The following is a 27,026-nucleotide window of genomic DNA, read 5'->3' as shown; positions in this document are numbered from 1 at the left end:
CCTCTTAAATCACCATCAAACATTAAAAGTATACGTCAGCTGAGGGCTTTGCCGCATTACCTCAGTGAACTCTGACAACTCTGAGAAGCCTCGTTGTACCCTCCATTTAGGGATGAGGACATTTAAATGGTCCAATTGTTTACTCAAAGACACACTGCTCAAAGCAACAGAGATAAAGGAATTCCAACAGGCTAGGCATGTTGTCAAAATTTTGCTTCTGAAGATTAAATTATTCATTTGTACTCATTTCCCTTAGATTGTACTATTTACTACTTGGAGCTAAAAATGGAAAGTTACTCACCTCAAACCACTACTTTCACTTAGCTCAGAGAATGGAATCGGGTTGGGTGATTACCATTTTCTCTACATAACTGTGTTATTGGAAAGATGTTTCTTTTTTCTTTTTTTTTTTTTTAACTCTGAAATAGAAAGTGGAATAAAAAGATAGTAAATGTTGCTTTTTGGCAAATAGAAGGTTCTAATTTGATTAAGTTGATATTTTCAACCAACAGGGCTAAGATGAACTATTGCCTAAATGCTGTTTAGTTCATTTGCTCTCCATGTGGAATAAAAAATTAAGGGCAAAGTTCTACCTATAGGGATACCCCCAGTCTTTGTGCAAATCCAAAAAAAAAAAAAAAAAAAAAAAAAAAAAAAGCAGACCCCTAGGCACATTCCTGGTCTGCAGAAAGTACCTGGGGCAGAATGTAGGGCTTAGATGCTTAGGGTTTGGGAATCCTAGCTCCAGCCATATTTTAGTTACCTCATAGTTCTCACCTCATACCACACACAAAATTAAATTCCAGATGAATAAAATGCTTACAAATAACTAGATCTATCATCTTTAAATAAAACTATATATAAGTCTTAGTTGTAAGTAGAAGAGACTGTTTATCACTTCAAGATAAGGAATATCTTCCTGGACATGGGTCAATAAGTAAAAGTCATAGTGAAAATTTTGATAAATTTAATTCTGTCATCTTTAAAAAGCTTAGGACATTTAAAAGGCGTAAAAACAGTTTGAGAGAAAGTATTTGAAATATATGAGATAATGGACTCATATCCACAACTTATACAACTTAACAAGAAAAGCAAAGAAATCTCAAAGTGGGCAACAGATAGATGAGCAGGCAGTCCCTCAGAAAATGAAATACAAATAGACAACAAAAACATAAATGGGGCAAAAATGAATTAAAACAATACAAAACAAAAATCGCCTGTACTCATCAGATTGGCCAAAGTTTAAAACTCAGATAATATCAAACGAGTGACATGGACATTTTCAAAAATGGCAGAGGCAGTATAGAAGAAGCACCCAACCACCTGGATAGCAGTGTGGCACCACTTATAACCTGTTAAATGCATCAGCCTTGACATTTTATTTGAGGTTTCAGGTGGTGCGCAAGGGAGCACACACAAGTTTGTTCACTGCGGTACTGCTGGAGAAAGCAGTCATTGAAAATGACTAGTATCTATTGAAATAGAATGAAGATTGTGGTATGTGCCCATGGTGGAAAATGATTTCCATTAAAGTAGATGAACTAGGGCTTCTCGGATCTATGTGAATAAATGTCACAACATTTTGTTGACTGAAGTTAGCAAGATACAGAAGAATACATCTGTGTAGTTCCATTGGGTGAAAAAAGCACAGTGATATGACTCAAGAATGATGCACCCAATAGTGGTTTACCTCTGAGAAGATGGAAGCGAATATGAGTGATGGTCAGTGGAGATTAGTTTTAACTGCAGTAATTCATTTTTTAAAATGGAAACATATTCTTCTTTTATGTTCATTTATAATTAAATTTCAAGAATATAAATGCAAACACCCTTGGCGTAACACAAAGTTGTGGTTTCATTTTTGTTTCGTTTTATCTTTTGGCAGTAGTGGATATTGAACCCAGGGCCTCACATATGCTAAGCATGTGCTCTGCCACTGAACTACTTAAAAAAGTACTTAAAAGGCAATGTTCTTCTGAGATGCTCCAGCATCATTCTCAAGGTACTCTGCTAAAAGAGGAGGGGAATAAACCTCCATTAATTTTTTGTTCCCATGATAATAGTTCCTGTTGGCAAAAGTTATTTGAGAGTTTGGAAGAACTCCATTGTTTTCCAGATGTCTTTAGGGAAACCCCCAGCATGGGATGCACCCTCCAGACCATGATAAAGCAGATAGGAGAGGAATTGTGTAGGTCATGTGATTTTGCAGGTCCTGGAGGTAGGTCCAATCCCATAGTGCTGATTCTAGGATTGTAAAAGTCCACCACACCCCAAGGCCAAATGGATGCACTTAGGGCATAGAAGAAATTCCATAGCTGGGAGCCAAGCACTTAACTTTTCCCACACCCTAGGTTTCAAGTCTTCATCATATCAGCTACACATCCCTTTTCAAACCACTGATAACATTCCTGCGTGAAACCAGGAATTTGAGAAGCACTGTAACAGAACTTGCTCTATAAGCACTTTCTTGTTTTATTTTTACTTGACTTTCAAAGATATTTTCTCCTTTTATCTAACCCTAAAAGGAAGAAAACAAGATTTGGGGTCCCTCCCTTTTCCCTCCTCCCTCCCTGCATGCAGGGATGCATAGAATGTCTTTGCTCCCCATTAGAGGAAAATTGACTCCCAGTGGGCAAATCTAGATTAGAGACTTGGGCACACAGGCAGAGGGAGATTGGGACCCCACAGAAACTGTCTTTTGTAGTCCTAGACTTTTATAGATGGAGATTAAATGGCCTTTTCTTTTTTTTTTTTTTTTTCAGTTTGGGAGACTGTTTTAAATGTCTTTTAGTATTAGCTTTCTGCATAATAACGATTGCCAAAATTAGGAGAGAATTTAAATAGGAAGAAAATCAGGCAGCACTTGGGTGCCTGTTGCAAAGCATTTTAATCTTATTGTCCTGTTTAACTCTCCAGCCCCACCCCCATCCCACTGCACTAGCCTTTACTTTAGAGATTTAAGCATGAGGGCACCCAGATGGGGGGATGGGTTCTTCACTCACCCAAGGTGGCCCAGCCCACAGGGGAGGCTGAGACAGGATTTGAAGGCAGGTCTCTCTGAGCCCAAAGCTGGTGTGCTCACCACCATTACTACACACGACCAAAGTACAGACCACCTTGAAACTGTACAAGGTTGCTGCTTCTCCTGCCATATGGAGAGTTTACCCAGAATGATTATAAGATGGTACAAATTAGTATAGACTCCTGCACTAAACTGGAGAGTGGCAGGCCCAGCCTTGTCCAGGCCTAGCCCTGGGTGTGACCTCAAAGGACTGGTAAAGAACCTGTTCCTTCCCAAATTATTCTCCCACTCTGGGCCTGGATGCCAGTTCACATGCAAAGTCACCCACTGAATACCTCATGGTTCATTAGGCATGAATGCTGACAAGTTAGGGAGCCTAAGGGCACTGGGTTTCTGAGGAGAATGAGGGAGGTCCAACCAGGCCTGCCTTCTTCTCTCCTCTTTTCATTGTTAGGCCCTTCCTTCTGGTTTCTTCCTCAGCAGTTCCCACCCATACCAGTAACCCTTTCTCTCCCCCAGCATCTCATCTAGTTTACTTTATTTTATTTTACTTTTTGCAGTGCTGGGGATCAAGTCAGGCCCTCACTACGTTAGGCAAGCACTCTACCACTGAGCTATACCACAGACCTAAGCATACCACCCCTTTGTTTTTTTGAGTCTTGGTGTGCATCCCTACAGGGAAAAACAGCCAGCCAGTGCCCTGGGTTTTATCACTTAAAATCTATTGTGCTCTGTACTTGCTTATAGTCAATCTTGGGTTCAGACCTTTGTTACCACATGGTTGTATGGGAATGACACTGTCATACTGGGTTCTGGGCCTAAGAACTACCAACTTTTGCCTTGGCAACCTGATGCCCTGTCTCACTCTCTGACTGCACCAAAGAATAGCCGCTTGTCTCTGTGGTTACCTTTCCAGGACTTCACATACTTCCTGGGTGGCCAAGCAAGTGAGCTGTGAGAAGCAGGACTTACTTGCCAGCTTTGTAGATACTTTGCCAGTTCCTCTCCCTTCTTGAAGGAATTCTTCACAGGTGCAAGGTGTGTTGAGGTCTTTAGATAAGTGGGTTTGGAAAAACTTCAAGTAGTAGCACCAACTTCAATAAATAACTTACACTGAGTTGCTAATGGCTTTAACATGGAAAGCTTAGGTTAAAACTGGTCCCTGTTGGTGGGTGACAAGTTATCTCTGTTTGTCTGCAAAGAATGAAATTAGAAAGAACCAAGTATAAAGGATGAAGGTAAAAGTCAATAGAAATTAAGAACATACAAATAAACACAAATTTATCAAGGAATGATGCTGGGAACACCTGAAATCCAATTAGTGGGACCTGAGAATGATTTCAAAGAGGAAAGAATGTTTTGTGATGCTAACTTTTGCTCGTTGGGAGGGCCTAATGGGTATATAAACATAATTCTCAGAGGCAGGCATGACTCTGGAATATTAAACTCTGGTCCATTAGCAAATACTAACTAATGTTATTAGACAGGTGAGTCAGGATTGAATGAAGCAGGAGGAAAAATATGGAGGGAACTGAACAAAAATGCCCTCATCTGGCAGGGAAGGGTCCCACGGTGATCTAACCAGGTGCAACCTCTGTCCGCCTTTGTGTCTCAGAGTCACTTGCACTATAGATAAATGACATTAGTGGTGATTTACTATCCCAGTGCTGAGTGAAAGCCCATTGTTTGTTCTTGTGTATGGCTAGGTATAGAGAAGAAAGTACATATGAGAAATGGAGGTTTAGAGGTGCAGCCAACAGTGTCAGTAAGAGCTGTATCTGAAGGCTACAGCCGGAAGGGTCTAACTAGAAAGGATCAACTGCCTCTTCTGGGGAAGGACATTAGGGATTTTTTTGTTCGAACCAGTATGGCAGCCATAGGTTGACTGGAGGGTGGAGAGATGACCTAGTGACCTGTCTTCCTGCCAGGTTGAGAATCCTCTCTACAAGGTTTGCCAGAGGCCATGGATGGCCCCTGAACTGGGCAGTGCTCTCTGCTTCCTAATGGGCCAGGAATGACTGTCCTGTAGAGCATAGCTGTAACAAAGTGAAGGGGACCCACCTTTAGTGTGGTGGGGCTTCAGTAGAGGCAAACAGACTCCCCTTCCTTGTTCTCATCTTTTTATTACCTCTGTGTACTTCCATTTTCACACGCATCCACTCTATTTTTCTTATTTTCATAGTAATTTTGATTATGGTATATTTTAAGCATACAGAAAATCACACATAATACTGCAACACCTATTGCTCACCTCAATAAAATCTTTTTTATTGGTTCTTTTTAATCATACAATCTTATTTTGCTGTTTTAAGAAATAAAACCTCACAAGTGACTGAACATATCACCTGTGAACATCTCCTTCCATTTTGCCCACCTAGAGTTAACCACTAGGATAAAGATTATAATCCCTATACATATTGTGATTGCCTTTACATCTATGTGTGTATCTGTAAATAATACCTAGCACAATTTTCCATAGTATTAAACTTTATATACTCAATGTAACACTTTTCATTTTGCCTTTTTTTTTTCTTTTAAAAATGCTTTTTAAATTTTTATCTCTCTGTATGTTACTATATATACCTCTGGTTTGTTAATTTTATATACTGTGTAGTATTCTGCTTATAATTTGTGCTTTTACAAGTAATGGTGCAGCAAATATTCTTGTAAAGTTCTCCTTGTAAAGTTTCCATGCGCAAGAATTTCTCTAGATGCTTACCTAGGTTTCTATTATCTTTAACCCTAAAAATATTTACAAGTTGTTTTCCAAAGTGGATCTATGAATAATATTTCTCCAACAGCATAAGGAGGATCCTCTTTTCCCACATCCTGGAATTGTCGAACTTTTTTGTTGTTGTTACTTTGATGGGTATGAAACAGGATCGCCTGATAATTTTCTCTCCCAAGGCCCCAGAGCTTCTGGAAGCTGCACCCACATTCCTCATCCCAGTCACACACACAATGGGATGAATCAAGCATGAAGGGCTTGGCTGACTTCTCTCTTTTCTGACCTCTACAAATCGGGTGCACTCAGAGCTATTTGCTGGGATCCTTTCTCCACAGACATTCTATCCTTAGATAATCTCTCCCTGTCACAGAGTGACACATAAACCATTAAGTTCCAAATGTATAAATATCACCATCCTGAATGCCGAAAACTACTGAACAGACTTATTTGATAATAAGCAACTGAATTAACATTTAACTTGCCCAAAGTCCTACTCAATTTTCCCCACAAGCCTAATCATTCTTCATTCTTTCCCATGTCAGTCAAGGGCATTGCCATTTATCTAATTTCTCAAACCAAAAACTTAGGTGTCATTCTTGATTCTTTCCTTTCCATCACCTCCACATGCAATCCATCCAGTCATATCAATTTCTACAGCAAGTTGTTTCTGAATTTTCCCCTTCTTTCTGTTCCTACTGCTTCCCTTGCTCCCAGGACAATATCATCTCTTGCCTGGGTCACTGCAGTTGCTCCTAAGTGGTTCTATTTCTCCTCTTGCCCTTACAAACCATCTCTAACTGGAATCCCACACCCATGCTGGGGATTAATCAAATCTAGGACCTACGCATGCTAGAAGAATGTTCTACCACTGAGCTACAACCCCAGCCCCACTACAGCCATCTTTTTAGACCATAAAACAATAAAATAAAAGGTCATTTCCCCAGTAAAGCCCCATAATATTTTTTATTATAGAAAACTAAAATTCATGAATACTGTGATCTATAAGCTAGGCAAGATCTGGCACCTGTCTGCTACTTTTTCTACATACTTCCCCAGACCCTGGAATTTTGTTCAGTGGGCTCTTCCTTTGATCTTGTCATGGTTCCCCTGTCATTCAGGGCTCTATCACTTACTCAAAGTCCTGTTCTCATCAACCCACACTAAGTAGCAGAGCTCCTTAGCTGCTTCCTACAACACCACCCTAAACTACCTTCGTTCTGGAACTTCTCAGTGCTCACTGTTATGGTCCATCAATTCTATAGGAGCGTCATCTCCATGAGAATTGAGACCTTCTCAGTGTTACTCTTCATTTGAGTGCCTGGCATGAAGTAGATTTCCATAAAGGCTTATTAAATTGATGAACAATTTTTTTCATTTTTTTCCCTGTAACCTGTAAACTCAAATGAAGCATCTCTCCTTGAGTCTGGGTGGAATATAAACTGCTATTTAAGACAAAAGAACATTTACTTTGGGCTAGAATAGTAGTTCTCAAACTTTTTAATCTCAGAACCCCTTGACATGCTTAAAAAATGATTGAGGACTGCCAGACATAGTGGTGCACACCTGTAATCCCAGCTACCTGGGAAGCTGAAGCAGGAGAATCTGAAGTTTGTGGGCAACCTAGTGAGGCCCTGCCTCAAAATAAAAAATAAAAATGGGGGAGGATATATAGCTCAGTGGTGGAGCATTTGCCTAGCATGTGTGAGGCCTTCGATTCAATTTCCAGCACTGCAAAAAAACAAAAAAAAAAACAAAAAAACACCCCAAAGAACTTATATTCATGTGGATTGTGTCTATAGATATTTACTATATTAGAAAGTAAAATGAAAATTTAAAAAAAATTTTTTTAATATTTATTTATTTATTTTATTGTATTTGGGGGAGCTACTAGGGATTGAACTCAGGGCTTTCTACCACTTAGCTATATTCCTAACTGCCGCCCCCCACACACTTTTTTTTTGAGATGAGATCTCAGTTACCCAGGCTGACCTTGAATTTGTGATCCTCCTGCCTCAGCCCCCTAAATTGCTGGGATGATAGCCATGTGCCACCATACCCAGCTAACTTTTTGTTGTTGTTGTTTTTAGAGAAGCAATAATAGGCCTATTATGTGCAACACAAATCACATATGAAAAACAACACTTTCAAAAAATAGTGCGAAAGTAACATACTTGAGTGGTTCTTCTACATTTAACAGTGTCTAGAAGGTGCCAATAAAGATACTACATTGAGAAGGTGGGAAGGTAGTTCAATGATAGAGCCTTTGTCTGGCATGTACCAGGCCCTGGTTTCAATCCCCAGTAGCCCCCCAGTACACATACACACACACAACAATCCTGTTGAATAAGTGAATACTTGGGCCTGAGATTTTAGACCAGCCTTCAGGGTCAGATGCAGACCCTTCTCGGTTTCACAGGTAGGGCACAAAAGACAACAGAAATCTTTTCCAAGAAATGGCCAAGTTCCCCCCACATTTCTTCTTAGGTACTGCAAGGAGAGCACCTAAGCACTTACCACCCCTAACACATTCCTAGCCCCAGTCAGTCTTTTCCTTTTTCCCTGTCTTCTATCATTTAGTTTTATTTCTTAAATTTTTTATTTATTTTACTCATGTATTCATTTTAAGAGACAGAGTCTGGCTATGTTAGCCAGACTGGTCTTGAACTCCTGGGTTCAAGTGATTCTCCTGCCTCAACCTCCTGAGTAGCTAGCTACAGGTACTGACCACCATTACTGTCCTTTCTCTCATTAAAAAAAAAAAAAAAAAAAAAAATGCAAGAGTGCACACCTGTAATCTCAGCAACCTGGGAGGCTGAGATAAGAGGATCACAAGTTTGAGGCCAGACTCAACAACTTAGCAAATTTCTTAATAACTTAAGAAGAACTTGTCTCAAAATAAACTTTAAAAAAAGGAGTGGGGATGTAGCTCAGTGGTAGAGTGCTTACCTAATATTTGTAAGGCCCTGTGTTCAATTCCCAGTAATTAAAAGAAGGAGAGAGAGAGAGAGGAATAATTCTATAATTTTAATGTCCTTAAAACTGTTTGTAAGCCATATGTGTCTTTTCTTCTCTTCTTCTCTCTCTGTCTCTCTCTCTCTCTCTCTTTTTTTTTTCCAGTTCTGTGGTTCAAACTCAGTGTCTGGCACATGCTACCCAAGTAGCTCTGCACTATGTCCCCACCTCAGGTGTATGTCTTTTAAATAAATTTTATTTTGAAAATGGGACAGGAGGGGATGGGGGAAGGAAAGATAGTAGAATGAGACAGACAGTATTACCCTATGTACATGTATGATTACATGAATGGTGTGAATCTACTTTGTGTACAACCATAGAAATGAAAAGTTGTACCCCATTTGTGTACGATGAATCAAAATGCAGTCTGTAAAAATAAAAAATAAATAGATAAATAATGGATTGCAACAAAAATAAATAAATAAATAAATAAATTTATTACTATAACCCAAATATTGATTATAAAAATTTTAATGTAGGGAATTCCTTTTGACAAAAATGAACATGGAGGCCTGGTTTTTAATAGAAAGTAGTTATTCCTCTCTGTATTTGTGTTGAGCAACCAAAGTGGGTGCGTATTCTTTTCATTATTATAATACTAAAACCCAAGTTCTTCCCCAATACCGAAACCTAAGTTCTTCCTCTTTTTAAGGGGAAGCTGGCCCTTTATTTTCCCCCTATTTAGAGGAAATTCACAGAGCCCAGATTTAAAAAAAAAAAAAAAAAAATGTGATGGTCATCTCTGTGGAAGTGCCAGAGCTCCCCAGGCTCTGTGGACGTGCCACGCCTCTGCACTTCCTGACGTCATACTATTTTTGTCTTTGAATAGCTCATTGACACAATCGCCTCGGAGATCGGAGAACTGAAACAAGAGATGGTGCAGACAGATGTCAGCCTGGAAAATGGCCTGGAACCTGCTGAAACTGCCAGGTGACGGGAGATGCGGTTAGGTGACGGTCGTGAGAGAGGGACTCTGGGAAGTCCATTAGCTGTGAGGGCTGACGTTCCTCACTCCTCTGAAGTTTGGGAACTGGGAGTGCTGTGGCAGCTCCAGATGAATTTCTCTGTGGGAGGTGGGAGTGGCCTAGAGCTCCTGGTCTGCTTATTTTAATCCCTTTCAAGGCACTTGAACTTTATACCTTCTCAATTCCTCCTGGCACCAGAACCCGGAAACCTAAAATTGTCTGTGCCATGTCCACCTACTCACAATGATGGAAACAATAACGCAGCGGATCCTCGGTGTGCAAAGTAGAATTCAGTGTAGCTGTGTCATTCTCCTGAAGGTTTAAAGGGGAGCAACTAAAGAGGATGGACTCATTTTGCATTCTCAGGTCAGAAAAAAAAAAAAAAAATCAATAAAACTGGTAGTTAATGTAGCCATTAACCTGAAAAATGATCCAGTGTACTGGAAACAGGATGCGCTCCTTAATGGTTAAGGAAGGGGAGGCAATGTGCTCTGCTGGTTAAGCTTAATACCTGTTCACATATTACACATTCTCGGAAAAAGTAACAGGAGATTGGTGTTTAAGTGGAGAATGGGGGTGCAGGAGCCAGGGTTGGGGTGGGAGGTTGGAGGTAACCTCTTACATCTCTTTGATGTTATAATTCCTTGCTAACAAAGAAAACAGAATAAATCATTACAAAAAGTCAGGGAAACGTGGTGCTTGGGAAGCCAGATTCATTATCAGCTTCCCCTCTTTTCCCAGAAAGTGGGGTGGAGACTACTTGGAGGAGTGTGAAGCTGAGATTTATGGTGCAGGTTTTGCTTGCAAGTCATGGGACAGGCAGGCAAGCCAGGTGTTTCTGGTTGTCCAGGCAAGTTTCAAACCAGCTTGACTTGTTCCCTGCTGTAGACTGAGGGGAGGGAGGACCATCCCAGGGAGGTGCTGAGCTGGAAGGTGGTGTTTTGATGCTCTCCCTTTCTGGAGCTGTAGTCCCCCTTAGCCATGGAAGTTCTGTGTGCTTTCTATGTCCTTGCTTCTCTACAAAGTGACTGGGGTAGACAAGATGTTCCTCACGTTTCCTGCAGCAGTCAGGCATCCCACTATCTCTTGACCTCAATGTAAAGCGTTTTGATTAATTAACTTATTTTCCCCACAAATTAGACGAATGTACAATGATTTTCAGTTAAAGGAGTCCATCTCATATTCAGAGTAATTCAAATGCAGTGGAACTTAAGCCAGGGGATTCCTCTTTACCCTTTCCATTGCTGACCTAAAATTAAATTGGGAATCCAGGCTGATCAACAGTGTGAAATGGGTTTTCAGAGCACTGATTTCTTCTATATCCAGGAAATAACACGTTGTGAGATAGACTCCAAGCTCTTCAGGGGACAGACACCCAGACATAGAGCAGCAGGAATGTGTGTAAGTGCTGAAGAGTGAAGCTTGCAGGAAGAATAAAAATGTTAGGAACCATCAAGATCTTGTACTCTGACTTCAGTGGGTGTTCGGGTGGGGAGCTGGGAAGTCATTTAATCTGTAACGTCTATTTATTTATTTATTTATTTATGTTTGTTTGTTTATTTATTTTGTGCTGGGGACTAAGCCCAGTACCTAGTAAATGTGCTCACCACTGACTACACCTCTTTTCATTTGTTCCTTTCCAAATTTAAGAATGAGCATAAGTATGCCACAATAATTTTTTTTTCAGATTAACGTCACTTGTCCTTGGGTGCTATGTTGGTTAACACTGAATTTATTAATTTCTAGAGACACTTTACTTGGCTTTTTAAGAATTGTTTTATGGGAAAGAAAGAAAAAGCTAGATGGATTGTCTGTATTTAGCCTTGTATGTTCTGTTTGATACATGCCAGGTACAGTCTGCAGTAGTTTACAGTTACTATCGATTGCATTTTCCTAACAAAACTCTAGGAGGCAGAGGTCCATTATGACCCTCATTTTACTAGTGTAGGAACTGTATGATGTGGCTAAAAAAAATGGACTAATGAGGCTGTGGATTCTCTACTGGAGTCTCTCAGTGATTTTTTTTTAGAAGTGGTGACTTTGTTTTTAATCTCTCCATTTTGCCGGGTGCAAATATCAGGAGACCCAGACAGTGGGGAGGTAGAATGAAGAAGACTCTTGAGTCGTATCCAAAATTCAGGCAAAATATAGCTGTGGCCACGAGGGAAATCACAATTCAACCTGGTACAAAGTAGTCCAAAAGGGAAAGGAGAGAAAAGGAAAGAAGATCTGTGAGCAGGGGAGTTGCCTTAATCAAAATCTCTATAGAAAGAACAGCCCCTGCAGGACCATGGCTCTGCACATCTGATGGATCCATAGAGAAATCAGTCAGCTTCCTCTATGGCATCCTTCTCTGTGAGTATGAGCTGTGGTGGGCCCTCACCTACTCTTGCCACAGCCACCATGAAATGTCTGTACTTCCTTAGTTGTTTAAACACCAGATTAAGTGACAACCTAGTGTTCTTGGTGAGAAACCTCAACTCCTTTACCTATGGTGGCATTTGGTTATTCAAGCATCCACCCTTGAGCCTGCCTTTCCTTGTACCACCTTACCTGGCTTCATTAATTTTTTTCATAGAACCTATATAGACAGGACAAGCATAGTCAGCCTTCTGAATCCACCAGTTTTCAAATAAGGATTTAACCAACCACAGATCAAAAATAGTTTTTAAAAAAATTGCATCTGTACTGAATATGTACAGAAGATTTCTTGTCATTGTTCCTTGAACAATATAGGATAGCAACTATTTACATAGCATTTACATTGCTTTAGGTATTATAAGCAATCTAGAGATTATTTAAAGAATACAGGAGGATATATGCAGTTATATGCAAATATTTTTCTTTGTTTAATTTTTTAATTTGTTCTAATTAGTTGTACATGATGGTAGAATGCATTTATACATTTCTTTCTTTTTTTTGCATTTATACATTTCGATAGATCATAAAGAATGTAATCTCTCATTTTTCTGATTATACATATTGCAGGATCACATCAGTCATGCAGGCCTACATGCACATGAGGTAATAATGTCTGTTTCACTCTACTATCATTCCTACCCGATACCCCTTCCCCTCCCTTCACTCCCCTCTACCTAATCTATTAGGGAAGATTCTATTCTTCCCTAGTCCTCTCTTATGGTGAATTAAGATCCACATATCAGAGAAAACTTATACCATCTTATATAAGAGACTTGAGCACTGGCAGATTTGGGTATATGTGGCAAGGTGTCCTGGAAACAAACTCCCTCAGATCTGAGGGACTCTTGTACCTTCTTGCTTAATTGTGCATTTTCTACCTCCCTCCACTGAGAAGTAAGCTCCTTGATTGTGTGGGGGGAGTGGTTCGTTGTTCACAGCTATGATTTCAGTTATTCAAGTGGTGCCTGGCATAAAGCATATGCACAATAACTAATTGTTGACTGGATGAAAGAAATGTGACAAAATTTTTGGAGATTCTAAAGTATCAAAACATCAAAGGCCTCTTGCATAAACAAGCTGCATCCCTCATGCCAGTGCATAAAAAAGGACAAAGTAGAAAATGTGCGATAGGCCTTAGGCTCCCTCCCCAGCAAAGAAAATGGCCAGAGTCCTTTCCACCTGATCTCCAGCGGTGCTTCTTCCATCAGTTTTGCTTTATGAGCTGTTTTAATCCTTTAATCCTGAATAAATCTGTCTCCTCCCTCTGCTAATGTTTTACCAAAAAGAAGCTAGCACACCAGACAAAGATGAAGGGGCTTCTTATTCCTGATGATATGCTCTCTCTAAATGATGTTTCCTGTTTTCTCTTTCTCGTTATCCCTCTAAAGTCTAGAAACCATGGAACCATAAAGCCTTTTTACTCTCCATTGCTCCAAGCTCATTTGGGGGAGGGTGTCTGCTGGGGTAGGTCCACCAGGCCTGAGGTCAGTCAGTGGTCCACTTTCATCATCCCCTGGACCCATGACCTTCAGGAAAGAAAAGGAAGGAAGGAAGGAAGGAAGGAAGGAAGGAAGGAAGGGAGGGAGGGAGGGAGGGAGGGAGGGAGGGAGGGAGGGAGGAAGGACCAGCCTCACAATCTCAAGAAGTATTTTCTGGGTTTTTAGGATCCCTGAGAGTCCTGCCAAGACCATGCATGTCATTAAAGGTTGTTGCTGCCTTTGTTTTCTCCTCCTTCTTTTTTTTTCCTCCTTTTTTTTTTTTTTTTTTTTTTTTTTTTGTTTGTTGTTGTTGTTACCAGGGACTGAACACAAGGATGCTAAGGATGCTTAACCACTGAGCAATATTCCCACCCCTTTATTTATTTATTTATTTATTTAGAGAAAGTGTCTCAATAGATTGCTTACAGCCTCACTAAGTTGCTAAGGCTGGCTTCTTTGAACCTTCAATCCTCCTGCCTCAGCCTCCCAAGCCCCTGGGATTACAGGTGTGCACCACCACAACTGGCTACCTCCATCATTTTTATTGTTTCCTCTCTGGTACCCTCCAACCTAGGTGGATCATTGAGTGATGCCCAAGGTCTTAATAACACCCCTCCTCCCACCTCAACTCACCCCACTGCAGAAGCAGACACATGAAAATCAAAGATTTCTTGGCCAGGTCTACCCAACACTGTTACAATGTAGCAGTTGGCCACCATCATTAGTTTCACTGAAAGAGTCTGATTTCCCAGCAACCACATAACAATGATATAGAAACCACGTGAAGCTCAGACTTCAGTTCCCTTGTACAGCCCTGAGAGTCTTCCCTTGATCTAAAATTAGAACTCAAGATTAAAAGAGAAGAAATGATGCTACAGTCTGGGAAAAAGAGGCCCAGAGTTCCACTCGACTACGTCTCTAGTGGGACAGTTATGGCCATATTGATTTCTCTGTGTCCTTCTGAAAGATACCCACTCCCATTGTTTGCTGCATTCTTAAAAAGTCTTCCCATTGACAAAACATAATTCAGCAAGCATGCACAATTAAGTATACGGCTACATTTGATATTTCACGAAGTAAATAGACCACAAAACCCACACACCCAAGTCAGAAAATGGGATATTCCCAACATCACCCAAGGCTCCTTTCTGTTCTCTATATACCCCAAGAGTAAGCACTATACTTACTCCTATTGCTATAGACTAGTTCTGCCTGGTTTTGTTTGTTTTTTGATTTTTTTTTTTTTTTTTTTTTTTCTGCTTTTTGTTTTAGCTTTAGTGCTGGGAAGTGAACCTAGGACCTCATGCATGCAAGTGTGCTCTCTACCACTAAGCTATACCCCCAGTGCCAGTTTTACCTATTTTGGAACTTTTTATAACTGGAATTGTACAGCATGTACTTTTAAAACTCTGACATTTTTCATGGAACTTTTTGTATAGTGTTCCATTTTAGGAATAAATTATGATTTGTTTATCCATTCTATTGATAGATATTTGAGTTTGAGGCTATATTAACTAATACTGCTATAAACATTCATGTGCATGTCTTTTGGTGGACACAGTAATGTAAGACTGGAATTATTGGATTACATATTCAATGTTCAACTTTAGTAGATAGTGCCCAACAGTTTTCCAAAGCAACGATATCAGTTTGCACGTCCACCTAGAGTATATGAAAGCTTGGGATGCTCCATTCTCACCTATACTTGGTATTGGCAACTTTTTCAATTTAGCCATGTGGATGGTTGGGATAATTTAGAGTTTCTGAAACCATGAGAATGGAAACAGGTAGGAATACCTGTATGTTCTGACTAAGTACTTATCTCAGTATTGTTGGAATCAGGGATGGGAATTCTTTAGGTTTAATAGTCCATCTTATTTTTACGTGTCTCAGTTCAAGGATAAAGTCATGGGAGATTCTGAGCTCACAGCCAGTTCACTGGGCAATATTTAAGGAAATTGTGAAATTACAGAAAGGACTATTTAGGGGAAGGAGATAAAAAAGTAAAATAACTCAGAAATTATGGAAAAATATAAATATATGTACCTTTTATTATTTCTTCTTTTGAATTTTAAACTAATAAACTTGCAGCAGAAAAAAAAAAAAAACTGTTAGTGAAAGTCCCCCCATTTTTTATTGTCTATTGCTTTACTTTATCTGGTACTTGTATGCAGAAATATTCATCATCTCTGAATTGATTTGGCCAAGGCCATTAACTGCATCCTAACTAATGTTTATGCCAAAGTATAATACAACTATTGAGAATACTTCTGCATCCAGTACAATTTCCCATATTTAAAAAAAAAAAAAAATAGGTATTTCCCCAACTTCATGACTTGAAACACAGAACTTAAAGTCACTTCATTTTACTCCTTTTCCACTTTTTCTTCTTCAAGTGGGGTACTATAGTTCATTGATTTTATTCTGTTCTGCCCTTTTAAAGATTTTGGAGAATAAATTCATGAGGTTGTTTGGAATCAAGGTCAAGTCACAGGATGCAGTCATTTTGCATTCTGACCTCTTACGCAGTATTTGTGTCACGTGGCCAGTAAAACAAATATCTTCATCTCCTGCCATATCTAGAAACCTGCCCACACCACAGGTCACCATTAGTCCGGGCTTGGGACCCATGCTCAGTCCCCCAGCATCTTTAAACAACCTCTTCTTGAATCAGTCACACCTGTAAAATAAAGATTGGGGTCTGAGAATGTAGCTTAGTATGTGCAAGGCCCTGGATTGAATTCCCTGCACTGAAAAATTAAGGAAAGAAGGAAGGAAGGGAGGGAGGGAGGGAAAGATTGGTTTTCTTCCTTTGTGAGTTCTATTCTGCTTCAGTGGAACATGGGAGACTCATAGGAATCATTTGCTACAGAATATTAGGTTTATCTTGCAAAATCTTGGGTTCCTTGAAAAAAAGTATTTGGTGTCCTTGTAGTTTATGGTCACTTCTTACATATTGTCTATTTTGAAGAACTGAACATGCACATTTCCACTCATTCTGGGATGCTTGTTATTGCCAGCCTATGCACATTCTTTCTCAAGATAGCAAAAACAGAATAGAGAAACTCCTTGTCTTGGATCAAAATTGCATTCTCAGTTGCAAATCCAATGTGTGAAACACCCAAGTAATACCATAGACATGGCCACTCTTTCCTTTAGTGAAGGTGGGGTACATGGGATGCCTGGTTGGGCATGGCTTTGTTCATAGAGCAGGTCTTGTAGCTGTGATAGTTTGGTGGTAAGACATTCTTCTGCCATGCCCACTAAGGATATCCTGCTATGATTAGTCTGCTCAATTTCCTCTGGATTATTCCCAAAGGTGCTTTCTTATCTGAAGCCAGGAGGAACATTTTGAATACGGTTTCAAGGAATTCTGTGAGCATTGACCAACTCTTTGATCAAACTGTTACCAGTGTGGCAATAATTAAGTTGAACTTAAGGGAAATATTTAGGATGCTGTTATCTATCTAGTAGAGCCTGAGATTTTACACAAACTGAGAAAGAATTATAAACAAATTAGTTTCATATAAAGAAACCAGGATATAAAACAGGAATATAGGAGTATACCAGATGTTCAGGGTGGTTTTAGAAAAGATGAAACTTGACATCAGCCTTAAAGAATGAGTTTGGCAGGTGTCAGAACATGCTCGAAAGAGCTATTTAATGTGTCTCAATTGGTGATATCCGTTGTATTTGAGAACGTTTTTTAAAAGAACATTTAAGATTTTTTTTTATTAATACTGAGAGTTGAACATGTAGATTATAGAAAAAGCACATAGCAGAAAGTAATAATACAAATGACCATGAATTGACCCACTGAGATAAAACCACTTCTTGTTTGTTGGGTTAGCTGTTATCTTTCTTTGGCATATAGCCTTCTGATATTTTTGCTTTGCATTACTAGACATTGAAATGGTAGATCATGCATGAGTTTTCACCAACTGACAAGGTTGTTTTTGATCATTTTGAAAGTACACTGGTCCTAGAAATGCATGCCTTCCTTCCTTCCTTCCTTCCTTCCTTCCTTCCTTCTTTCCTTCCTTCCTTCCTTCCTTCTTTTCTTTTTTTTCTTTCAGTAGGGGAACTATACCCAGGGGAGCTCCACCACTGAGCTATATCACCAGCCCTTTCTATCTCTCTTTTATTTGTGAGGCAGGGTCTTGCTAATTGGTCCAGTCTACCCTCAAACTTGTGATCCTCCTTGTTCAGAGTACCTGGGCTTTCAGGCAAGTGCCCCCTTGCCCACCTGAAATTGATTCCATTTACACATAATTTTAACAGTGCCACATGCTAGGATGCTAGGATTAGATTGACTTGACACTTTTTTTTTTTTTTTTTTTTTTTTTGTGGACCCAGTGTGCCTTTGACATACTAGGCAAGCTCTTTACTACTTAGCTATATCCCCAGTACTATTTGACACTTTGCAATTTTGCCTCCCTCCTGTATTGGCTCTGCCACAAGTATCTGCCTAGTTAAAATTCAGTGGGTGAATTAGTTGAGCTAGGAAACAACACCAGCATAGCCAAAGGCACTTAAATACTGGAAACTGCAAATCCAGGGAATGCTTGCCTTTCTGTGAAGCAGTGTGCATGCCACTGCTCTGGGCTCGAGGGCAGCAGGGCCGGGACTGGAGCCTGCCTGGCTCCTTCCCTTGCCTGTTTTCAGCTCCAAGGGCAACCAGGACAACAGGTTCTTTGTTTCTATTTCTTACTTTTACAGGAACGAATGAATGCCTCTTCCAGCATTGACTCCCTTGACTCCGTATCTGGCCTTTTCATCTCTAGCAGGAGAATCAACAAGAGGATGTTCCTAAGCAAAATCACCACCCAGTCTTTCTCCTCTTGTGAAAATTGCAGCTGTACCCCCTCCCCCAGGCAGCCACAGCATGCAGTTTTATTCCAGTTTCTATGTCCTTTCCTCCTATTTCACAGAAGATAAAACTTAAAAAAATCACTGAAAGCCCTCAAAGTCTTCTGCAAAAATCCTCGTGCAACATGCTTTTAGAAATCTTTTCCAGGAAGTTGCTGTTTCCTCCCTCAAAAAGCAACAGCCCTTCCTTAATTCTGCAGGAATACAATCCATAACCCAAAATATGTTAGTGATTCTTTTTCCTCTTAAATTTTAAGGGGGTGGGGAAGGGCCTTAAGAAATTAAAGTATCAACCTATATGTTTCAGGGAAACTTCAAAAATCAGAAAATTGGGGCCGGGTGTATAGCTCAGTGGTAGAATGCTTGCCTAGCATATGGAAGGCTGTTGGTTCAACCCTCAGCTTTGAAAAAAGGGGGGAGCAAAAGGAAAACAAGACTTGGATTCAGTTCTTTTTTTTTTTTTTCTTTTTTTATACCAGGAATTTTTTTGATACCACTGAGCCACACCCCCAGCCCTTTTTTTGTATTTTATTTAGAGACAAGGTCTCACTAAGTTGCTTAGGGCTTCACTAAGTTGCCGAAGCTGGTTTTAACTTGTGATCCTCCTGCCTCAGCCTCCCAAGCCTCTGGGATTATAGGTAAACGCCACTATGCCCGGCTAGTTCTATCAATTTTTGTTTTGACCAAAAATAAAGAGTTAAATTTGATGACCTTTAATATTACTCCAAACTCAGCTAAACATGCAGTGATCTTTTCAAGAATATCTTCTCCACCAGTTCTTTGCCCATCACCTTTCTCATCTTGATGGCAGGTAAAAGAAATTGGCTCACCTGCCAATTTCTATACTATAAATGGATAGCATTAGTTAGGGTCCCATGATAATTCAGAATGAACTTGAGCCTCCTTTCTTCTTCATATGTTAATATTACAGAATTGCAGTTTAGTTCAACTTCGAATTCTAAAGAATTACTTTCATATCTGAAAGTGTTAAGGAATTATTGGATATCAACTGCCAGATATTTTTGATAAGGAAGGCTTTCTTGGAATTTTTTGTTTGCTCTGTGTATGTGCTTAACAGTAATCAGGATTGTTCCTGTGCCAGAAATTTTAGTATTGGTTGTCCTTTCTACATAAGTGGCCTTCTAACATTTGTCCAGAAACAATTGATTCTTCCCAGACCCACCACCTCTCCTCTCTCAGACCTGGGCTCATTTCCCACCAACCCTGACATCTTGGCCACTGCTAGGTTTTTTGATAAAAGATCAAAGATCTACTGCTACAAAAGTAAAACCACACAACACTCCAACATCTGTCTGGTCTTTTTTTTTTTTTAATCCTTTCAATACTAGGGATAGAACCCAAGGCCTTGCTCATGCTAGGCAAGTGCTCTGTACCAGTGAACTACAGACCCAGTCCTTGCTCTTTAAGTCTTAAGACAACCCCTGTATTAGCCTCTGGTAGCAAGAGGCCTGGGCCCCCCAGCAGTGCCACATCCCAGCTTGTTTCCTTCTTGCCATTGCAGCTGTTTGAGACAACCCCATGTGAAAAGGCTTTGTGACACAAGTGAAGCTGAAGGCTCTACATGGGCAGAATGTGGACGGGAGGCCCCAGAGAGGCAAGGTACACATGAACCCCTCAGTGCTTGGATCAAACCCAGGGCCTTATACATGCTAGGCAAGCACTCAGTCCCTGAGCTATATCTGCCCCCCTCCATCATTCCTTTCTTTCTCCTCTATTTGAAAATTGAGGATGGAAATGACCAGAGCCCAGGTTGAGGCTAGCTAGATCCTAGTGGTCTACAAGGAACTGCTGAGAGACATACTCCAGAATTTTCTGGGCTTTTCCTTCCTCCAAGTCACATTACTGCAAAAACAAGCTCCAGAGTTTTCTTTGTAGAATAGTCTGTCAATCCTAGAATGAAAACACATCATCTTACTTCTCTTTTGTTATTATTGAGAGATTAGGAAATGGTAAGAGTCATCCAGAAAATTCCACTTAATAGCATATCGACTCAGTTCCAAAGATGTTCCAGGCCTTTTGAATCAGAAGTTCTTTTCAGGTGGCAATTATTTTGGTAACTTTCTTTGTAAGAACAGTAATCTGTTTTGAGACACAGGGAAACTGAGGCTAAATGACATGTATGGTCTTTGGCCAAGTCTGTACAGTTACAAAGAGCCAACACTGAGGTTTTGATGGCAGTTTGAGTATAACTCCTCTTTCTACCAAATCCCTGAAGATTGTAATGTTGAGGGCTGGGTATGTGGCTCAGTGGCAGAACACTTGCCTAGCATGAATGAGTCCCTGGTTTCCATACCTAGCACCGCAAAACTAAAAAAAAAAATAAAAAGATTCTGAGGTTGAAAAAGACTAGAATTGGGGTTGATTCATTTGAAACTATGACATTGTTTTAATCAGCATTTTCATCACTATGACCAAAACACTCCTCAGAACAACTTAGAGGAGGAAAAGTTTATTAGGAGCTCACAGTTTCAGAGATCTCAGTCCATAGATAGCTGACTCCATTGCTGTAAGCCCAAGGGGAAGTTGGACATCATGGGACAAGGGCCCAGCAGAGGAAAGCAGTTCAGCTCATGGCAAGGTCAGGGAAGGATGAGGGGGAGGGCATCACAGGGAAGATGAGAAGATGACCCTTCCAGTGACCACCTCCTCTTGCCATACCCAGCCTGCCTTCAGTTAGCACCCAGGCAGTTCCTTCAGACCAGGATGGATTGATTCTGTGACAGCTCTCATAATCTAATCATTTTATCTCTGAATATTCCTGCATTGACTGAAGCTTGGCTGGGGGCGACACTTCATATCTAAATCAACAGACATGCCTTATAAAAAATTATCGTCTGTTACCCAAAAAAAAAAAAAAATGCCAACATGATGTTAACTTCATTCACGTGTGCTAGAGATGGGTCGTTTAGATTTCAAGTAAATGAGAACTTGCTGAGAACAGAATGCTAAAGACCCCCTAGCTTGTGTGCAGGGTTCCCACTGTGGGTTTCTCTGGACATCATGCAATGTACCTGTCTTACCTGAAGGGCATTTTCCTGCTGATACTATCTTCTAGTTTCCCCTGTGCTAAGCAAGCTGCTATTTGTAGAATCCTAAATCTCCTTCCAGTTGTAGAATAAGGCATTCTGTATTGGGGAAACATTTTTTTTTTCCAGTGCTGGAGATTACACCCAGGGCCTCATGCACACTAGTACACACTAGACATAGCTGGGGACTTAAAATGAAAGCACTTATTATCAGTGTCCTATGTTGGTGGTCATAGAATTGGAATTCTAGGCTAAAACTGATCATTGGCTTTTATACCCAGAGCCCACTCTTTGCTAGCTGACGTGTGGCTAAACAGAGAGTCCATGGGAGCAATTCATGAGCAACAAGAAGAAGGTGCTAAAACTCTGGATTTGTTATTCTGGAAGGATTGGAGCTGCCTCCTCCTCTTGCCCCAGGCTCCGAGATGGCCAAAGGCCAGAGGACTCTTGGTCGCTGTGGTGACTCTTGCCACCCATTTCCTGATAAACACACAGACAAGGACGCCTTGTCTCCTAAGAGTAGAATTGAGCAGTTTGTTTGTTAGGGCCTGGCAGAAGCAAAGCCTGAATCAGAGGTTGTGAACCTTGCTGTCTATAGCTCAATCCTACTCAGACTCCTGTTATCCTGAAAGCAGGTATTTTATCAGTGTCTGCCTGGGCTTAACCTGAATATGACCTGGGGGTGAGGCCAGGCTTGTTAGAGATCCACATGATGCAGAAGCAAAGAGGGTAAAATGCCTCAGAGGTGTACAGACAGTAGGTATGGGAATTCAGGGCCACAGGATTACTTGCAGTTGAAGGAGCAAGGGGAGAACTCTAGGACTTGTGCAGCTTTGACAGGTAGATGACAGACAGATACCTCAATGGACATTCAAGAACAACTTAGGGTTGGGGGAGTAGTTCATTGGTAAAACCTGTGCTTAGCATGTGCAAGGCCCTGTGTTCTATCCCCAGAACCAGATTAATTAATAAATTATAACTAAATTAAAAAAGAGCAGATTAAACTCAGCAGGGAGGTGACAGAGCATGGCAAAGAGGCTTTTACAAAGTTATCTTCCTTCTGGAATTCAGTTTTCCTCTTATTTGTATGCCGTTTTTACCTTTAATTTGCCATAGTTTTCTTTAACCTGATTCACTTTTTACATGTTTTAACATTCATTTGAAAGGTAAATTTAACATCTCTACCATAGTTAGGAAATAAACTAAATATATATAAATAATGTCAAAAGACCAGATTATAACAATTATGGCCTTATTTTTTATTCTAGAATCAGGCAACTTATAATTCCATAAAATAAAATAATATAAAATAAAATAAGTTCCAATGAGCAGAGCAGAAGAGGTTAGTTCAATGGACAGAAAGGTTTGAAGAATGCAGATGCAAGAGCAAAAAAAAAAAAAAAAAAAAAAAAAAAATGGACTGATGGTTTCAAAACTAGCCCTTGTAAGACCAGGGACACAGAGATTGAACAGTAGAAAAATAACTGATTTATTAACATCAGGTTACTTTGTGTAAAGATGAAGGCAAAGAAAACCTCATTTTCATGCCAATTGAAACTGCCCTGTTTGGCTGTTATACTTCTTCTCTTGGAAGGACAGATAATTTGGTTTTGGTTTGACTTTTATCATGAGTGACCCCATTTTGATTTTTAGTCTGTCTACTGGGGCCTGAGGTAGGAGCTTAGTCCATAACCCCTCTAGTTTTTGTTTAATGGTCTTGTGCCCTGAGTCTGAGGGCAGAACCATCCATAGCATGCACATCTGCCAAGACCATGTACCTGATCTTGACTGACAATAAGAATTTGTTGGTTGGCCTTGTATCTCACTCCCTTGAACTTCATTTTTGCTATTCAATAGCTGATCCAGGAGTCTTTTATCTAGAAAGTTGTTGACTATATTTCCTGGGCAAGTAGTTTTCCCTCACTGAAATAACCTTTTGTTTATGTATGTTGCCAAATTGTCTCTCATTTATTTGAAAAGACTGGACTCTAAAGTCAAAACACACACTTCAGATATGATTTTTGGGATGGAGCTTGGGAGAGGGAGTGATGTATTAGGAAAGACATGGGAGCCTTTTTAATACACTTTTGTCTACATCCTGATCCTTAGGTCATTTAGAGCTATACTGGTAGATGCTGCTGTATTTCTGAATTAGGATAAAAAGGAGTATCCATTACTCGGAATCTGCTGCACATGATTTCTCTGAGATGAATCTAATCTGTCAATGTTAATAAAACTAAGTCCGAAGTCAATATGACTCTCCCACTCAGAATGAGCTTTCTGTAGTCACTTAACCTTCTACTTCCCAGGCTACCAATGTCTGGCCCTGAAAATGAAGGGAATCCAGTCCAGTGAAGAAACCATTCATTCATAAGAATGAGCCTTACATCAGGTGTGACCCAAGAGTAGCTGACAGATTCATCACTTATGAATAGAAATGCATTAGATTTCCATGTATTGATTTTATATCCTGCTATTTGCTGAATTCATTTATTAATTGTAAAAGTTTTCTAGTGGAGTTTTTTTTGATCTTCTAAATATAGAATCATGTCATCAGCAAATAGTGACAGCTTTAGTTCTTCTTTTCCTATTTGTATCCCTTTAATTTCTTTGGTCTGTCTAATTGCTCTGGCAAGTGTTTCAAGGAACGATATTGAATAGAAGTGGTGAAAGAGGGCATCCCTGTCTTGTTCCAGTTTTTAGAGGAAATGTTTTCAGTTTTTCTCCCTTAAGAATGATGTTGGCTGTGGGCTTAGCATAGATAGCCTTTACAAAGTTGTGTTCCTACTATTCCTATTTTTTCTAGTGTTTTAAGCATGAAGAGGTGCTGGATTTTATCAAATGCTTTCTCAGCATCTATTGAAATAATCATGTGATTCTTTAAGTCTATTGATGTGATGAATTACATGTAGCAGAATATAAATCAATACACATAAATCTAATGCATTTGTATTCATAAGTGATGAATCCTCTGAAAGAGAAATCAGGAAAACCACTCCATTCACAATAACCTCAAAAACAATAAAATACTTGGAAATTAATCTAACAAAAGAGGTGAAAGACTGCTGCAATGAAAACTACAGAACATTAAAGAAAGAAATTGAAGAAAACCTTCTAAGCTGGAAAGCTCTCCCATGTTCTTGGATAGACAGAGTTAACATTGTCAAAATGGCCATTCTACCAAAGGTGCTATACAGATTCAATGCAATTCCAATTAAAATCCCAAGGACATTCCTCATAGAAATAGAGAAAGCAATCAGGAACTTCATCTGGAAGAACAAGAAACCCCAAATAGCCAAAACAATCCTGAGTAGAAAAAGTGAAACAGAAGGTATCACAATACCAGACATTAAACTATACTACAGAGCAATAGTAACAAAAACAGCATGGTATTGGCACCAAAATAGACAGGCAGACCAATGGTACAGAATAGAAGACATACAGACAAAACCACATAAATACAGTCACCTCATACTAGACAAAGGAGCCAAAAACATACAATGGAGAAAAGATAACCTGTTCAACAGATGGTGCTGGCAAAACTGGAAATCCATATGCAGTAAAATGAAGTTAAACCTATACCTCTCCCCCTGCACAAAATTCAACTCAAAATGGTTCAAGGAATAGGAATTAGACCAGGAATTATTGCACCTAATAGAAGACAAAATAGGCCCAAATCTTCATCATGTTGGCTTAGGATCAGACTTCCTCAACAAGACTCTCAAAGCGCAATAAATCAAAGCATGAATCAATAAATGGGATGGATGCAAACTAAAAAGCTTTTTCTCAGCAAAGGATACAATCAAGAATGTGAAGAGAGAACCTACAGAGTGGGAGAAAATCTTTTCCAGATGCACTTCAGATAGAGCACTTATCTCCAAAATTTATAAAGAACTTATAAAACTTTACACCAAAAATACAAAGAACCAAATCAATAAATGGTCCAAGGAACTGGACAGACACTTTACAGAAGAAGACATACAGGCAATTAATAAATATATGAAAAAGTGTTCAACATCTCTGGTAATTAGAGAAATGCAAATTAAAACAACCCTGAGATTTCATCTTACTCCAATTAGAATGGATATAATCAAGAACACAAACAATAATAGATGTTGGCATGGATGTGGGGAAAAAGGCACACTTTTACATTGCTGGTGGAGTTGCAAATTGGTGCAGCCACTCTGGAAAGAAGTGTGGAGAATCCTCAGAAAACTTGGAATGGACCCACCTTTTGATCCAGTTATCCCACTCCACAGTTTATACCGAAAGAACTTAAAGTCAGCATACTACAGTAACACAGTCACATCAATGTTTATAGCAGCTCAGTTCACAATAGCTAGATTGTGGAACCAACCTAGATGCTCTTCAACAGATGAATGGATAAAGACACTGTGGTATATACACACAATGGAATATTATTCAGCCATAAGGAAGAATAATATTATGGCATTTGCAAATAGATGAATGGAATTGGAGAATATCGTGCTAAGTGAAATAAGCCAATTCCAAAAAAACAAAGGCCAAATGTTTTCCCTGATAAGTGGAGAATGATATATAATGGGGATGAGGGTGTGGGGAGTGAGAGAAGAATGGGGGAACTTTAGATTATGTAGAAGGAAATGGAGCGGGGTATGAAAAAGGGTGGAATGAGACAGACATCATTACCCTATGTACATGTATGATTACACGAATAGTATGAATCTACATCATGTACAACCATAGAAACGAAATGATGTACCCCAATTTGTGTACAATTAATCAAAATGCAGTCTATAAAAAATTTAAAAATAAATAAATAATTAAGAAAAAAAGAGTAGCTGATGCTGGTGATCCCTGTCCTCCAGAGTGGATCGAATATTCACCAGTCGGCTTCTGAGCCATAAGATCTGAGTTTGGTTGCAATAGAGACAGATGTAGGAAGTTTTCCAGTCAGTATTTATTCTTTGACCCTATAGACACCTGACATCTGTGGAGCACTCTATGGTTTATAGAGTGCTTTTGTATGTGCCTCACATTGAATCTGTATCCAAGATTCATCTTCCCCTGAAGACAGACCTACACACATGGACATGATGCTAATGATCGAACAAATTAATTTATACTCATAAAAAACCCAGTGATATTGTAGATATTAATTTTTCTCCAATCTGTTACTTTGAGATATTTCAATCATTAGAGAAAAGTTGCAAGAATAATACTGCAGGATGTGAGGGTAATCTGGCTGTGACATCTGTCACTCATTGATCCCCAGGGTTGATCTGACTGATCTGGCTGCTAGGCAGGTGTCTCCTTCCTTTCTCACCACTCCTTGTATGTCTCTCCTGAAGCTGCACACTCAGTCAAAGAGGACGAATTTCCCCAATAGAGGAGGACCACTCTTTGGTCGAGGGTATAAAAGTAACTGTGCTCCCCTGAAAGAACTTCCAAACAAGCTCTCAGGAATAATACTGCTTACCAAAATTCACCAATTGTTGAAACTTC

General features: G+C 39.7%; 1 protein-coding gene across 12 annotated transcripts in view; it reads left to right on the top strand.

Annotated features, from left to right (window-relative positions):
* The window catches only part of RIN2 (Ras and Rab interactor 2), a 220,823-nt gene that overhangs the window by 145,198 nt on the left and 48,599 nt on the right, over positions 1-27,026 (top strand). For 7 of the 12 annotated variants that reach the window (XM_079123221.1, XM_079123222.1, XM_079123226.1 and 4 more), the window contains one exon: positions 9,592-9,692. The exons of 2 other annotated variants lie outside the window; for them this stretch is intronic. In XM_079123221.1, the coding sequence (XP_078979347.1) occupies positions 9,592-9,692 (101 nt within the window). Of the gene's footprint in view, positions 1-1,907; positions 2,003-9,591; positions 9,713-10,045; positions 10,094-27,026 lie in introns of those variants that run through there. 3 more of the 12 variants (XM_079123219.1, XM_079123217.1, XM_079123218.1) reach the window with 3 other exon arrangements.

This window comes from Sciurus vulgaris, assembly GCF_902686455.1.
Source record: "Sciurus vulgaris genome assembly, chromosome: 2".
Taxonomy (NCBI): Eukaryota; Metazoa; Chordata; class Mammalia; order Rodentia; family Sciuridae; genus Sciurus; species Sciurus vulgaris.
Note: the sequence above shows the minus strand (reverse complement) of the source record. Positions and strands in the feature narration are given on the sequence as shown.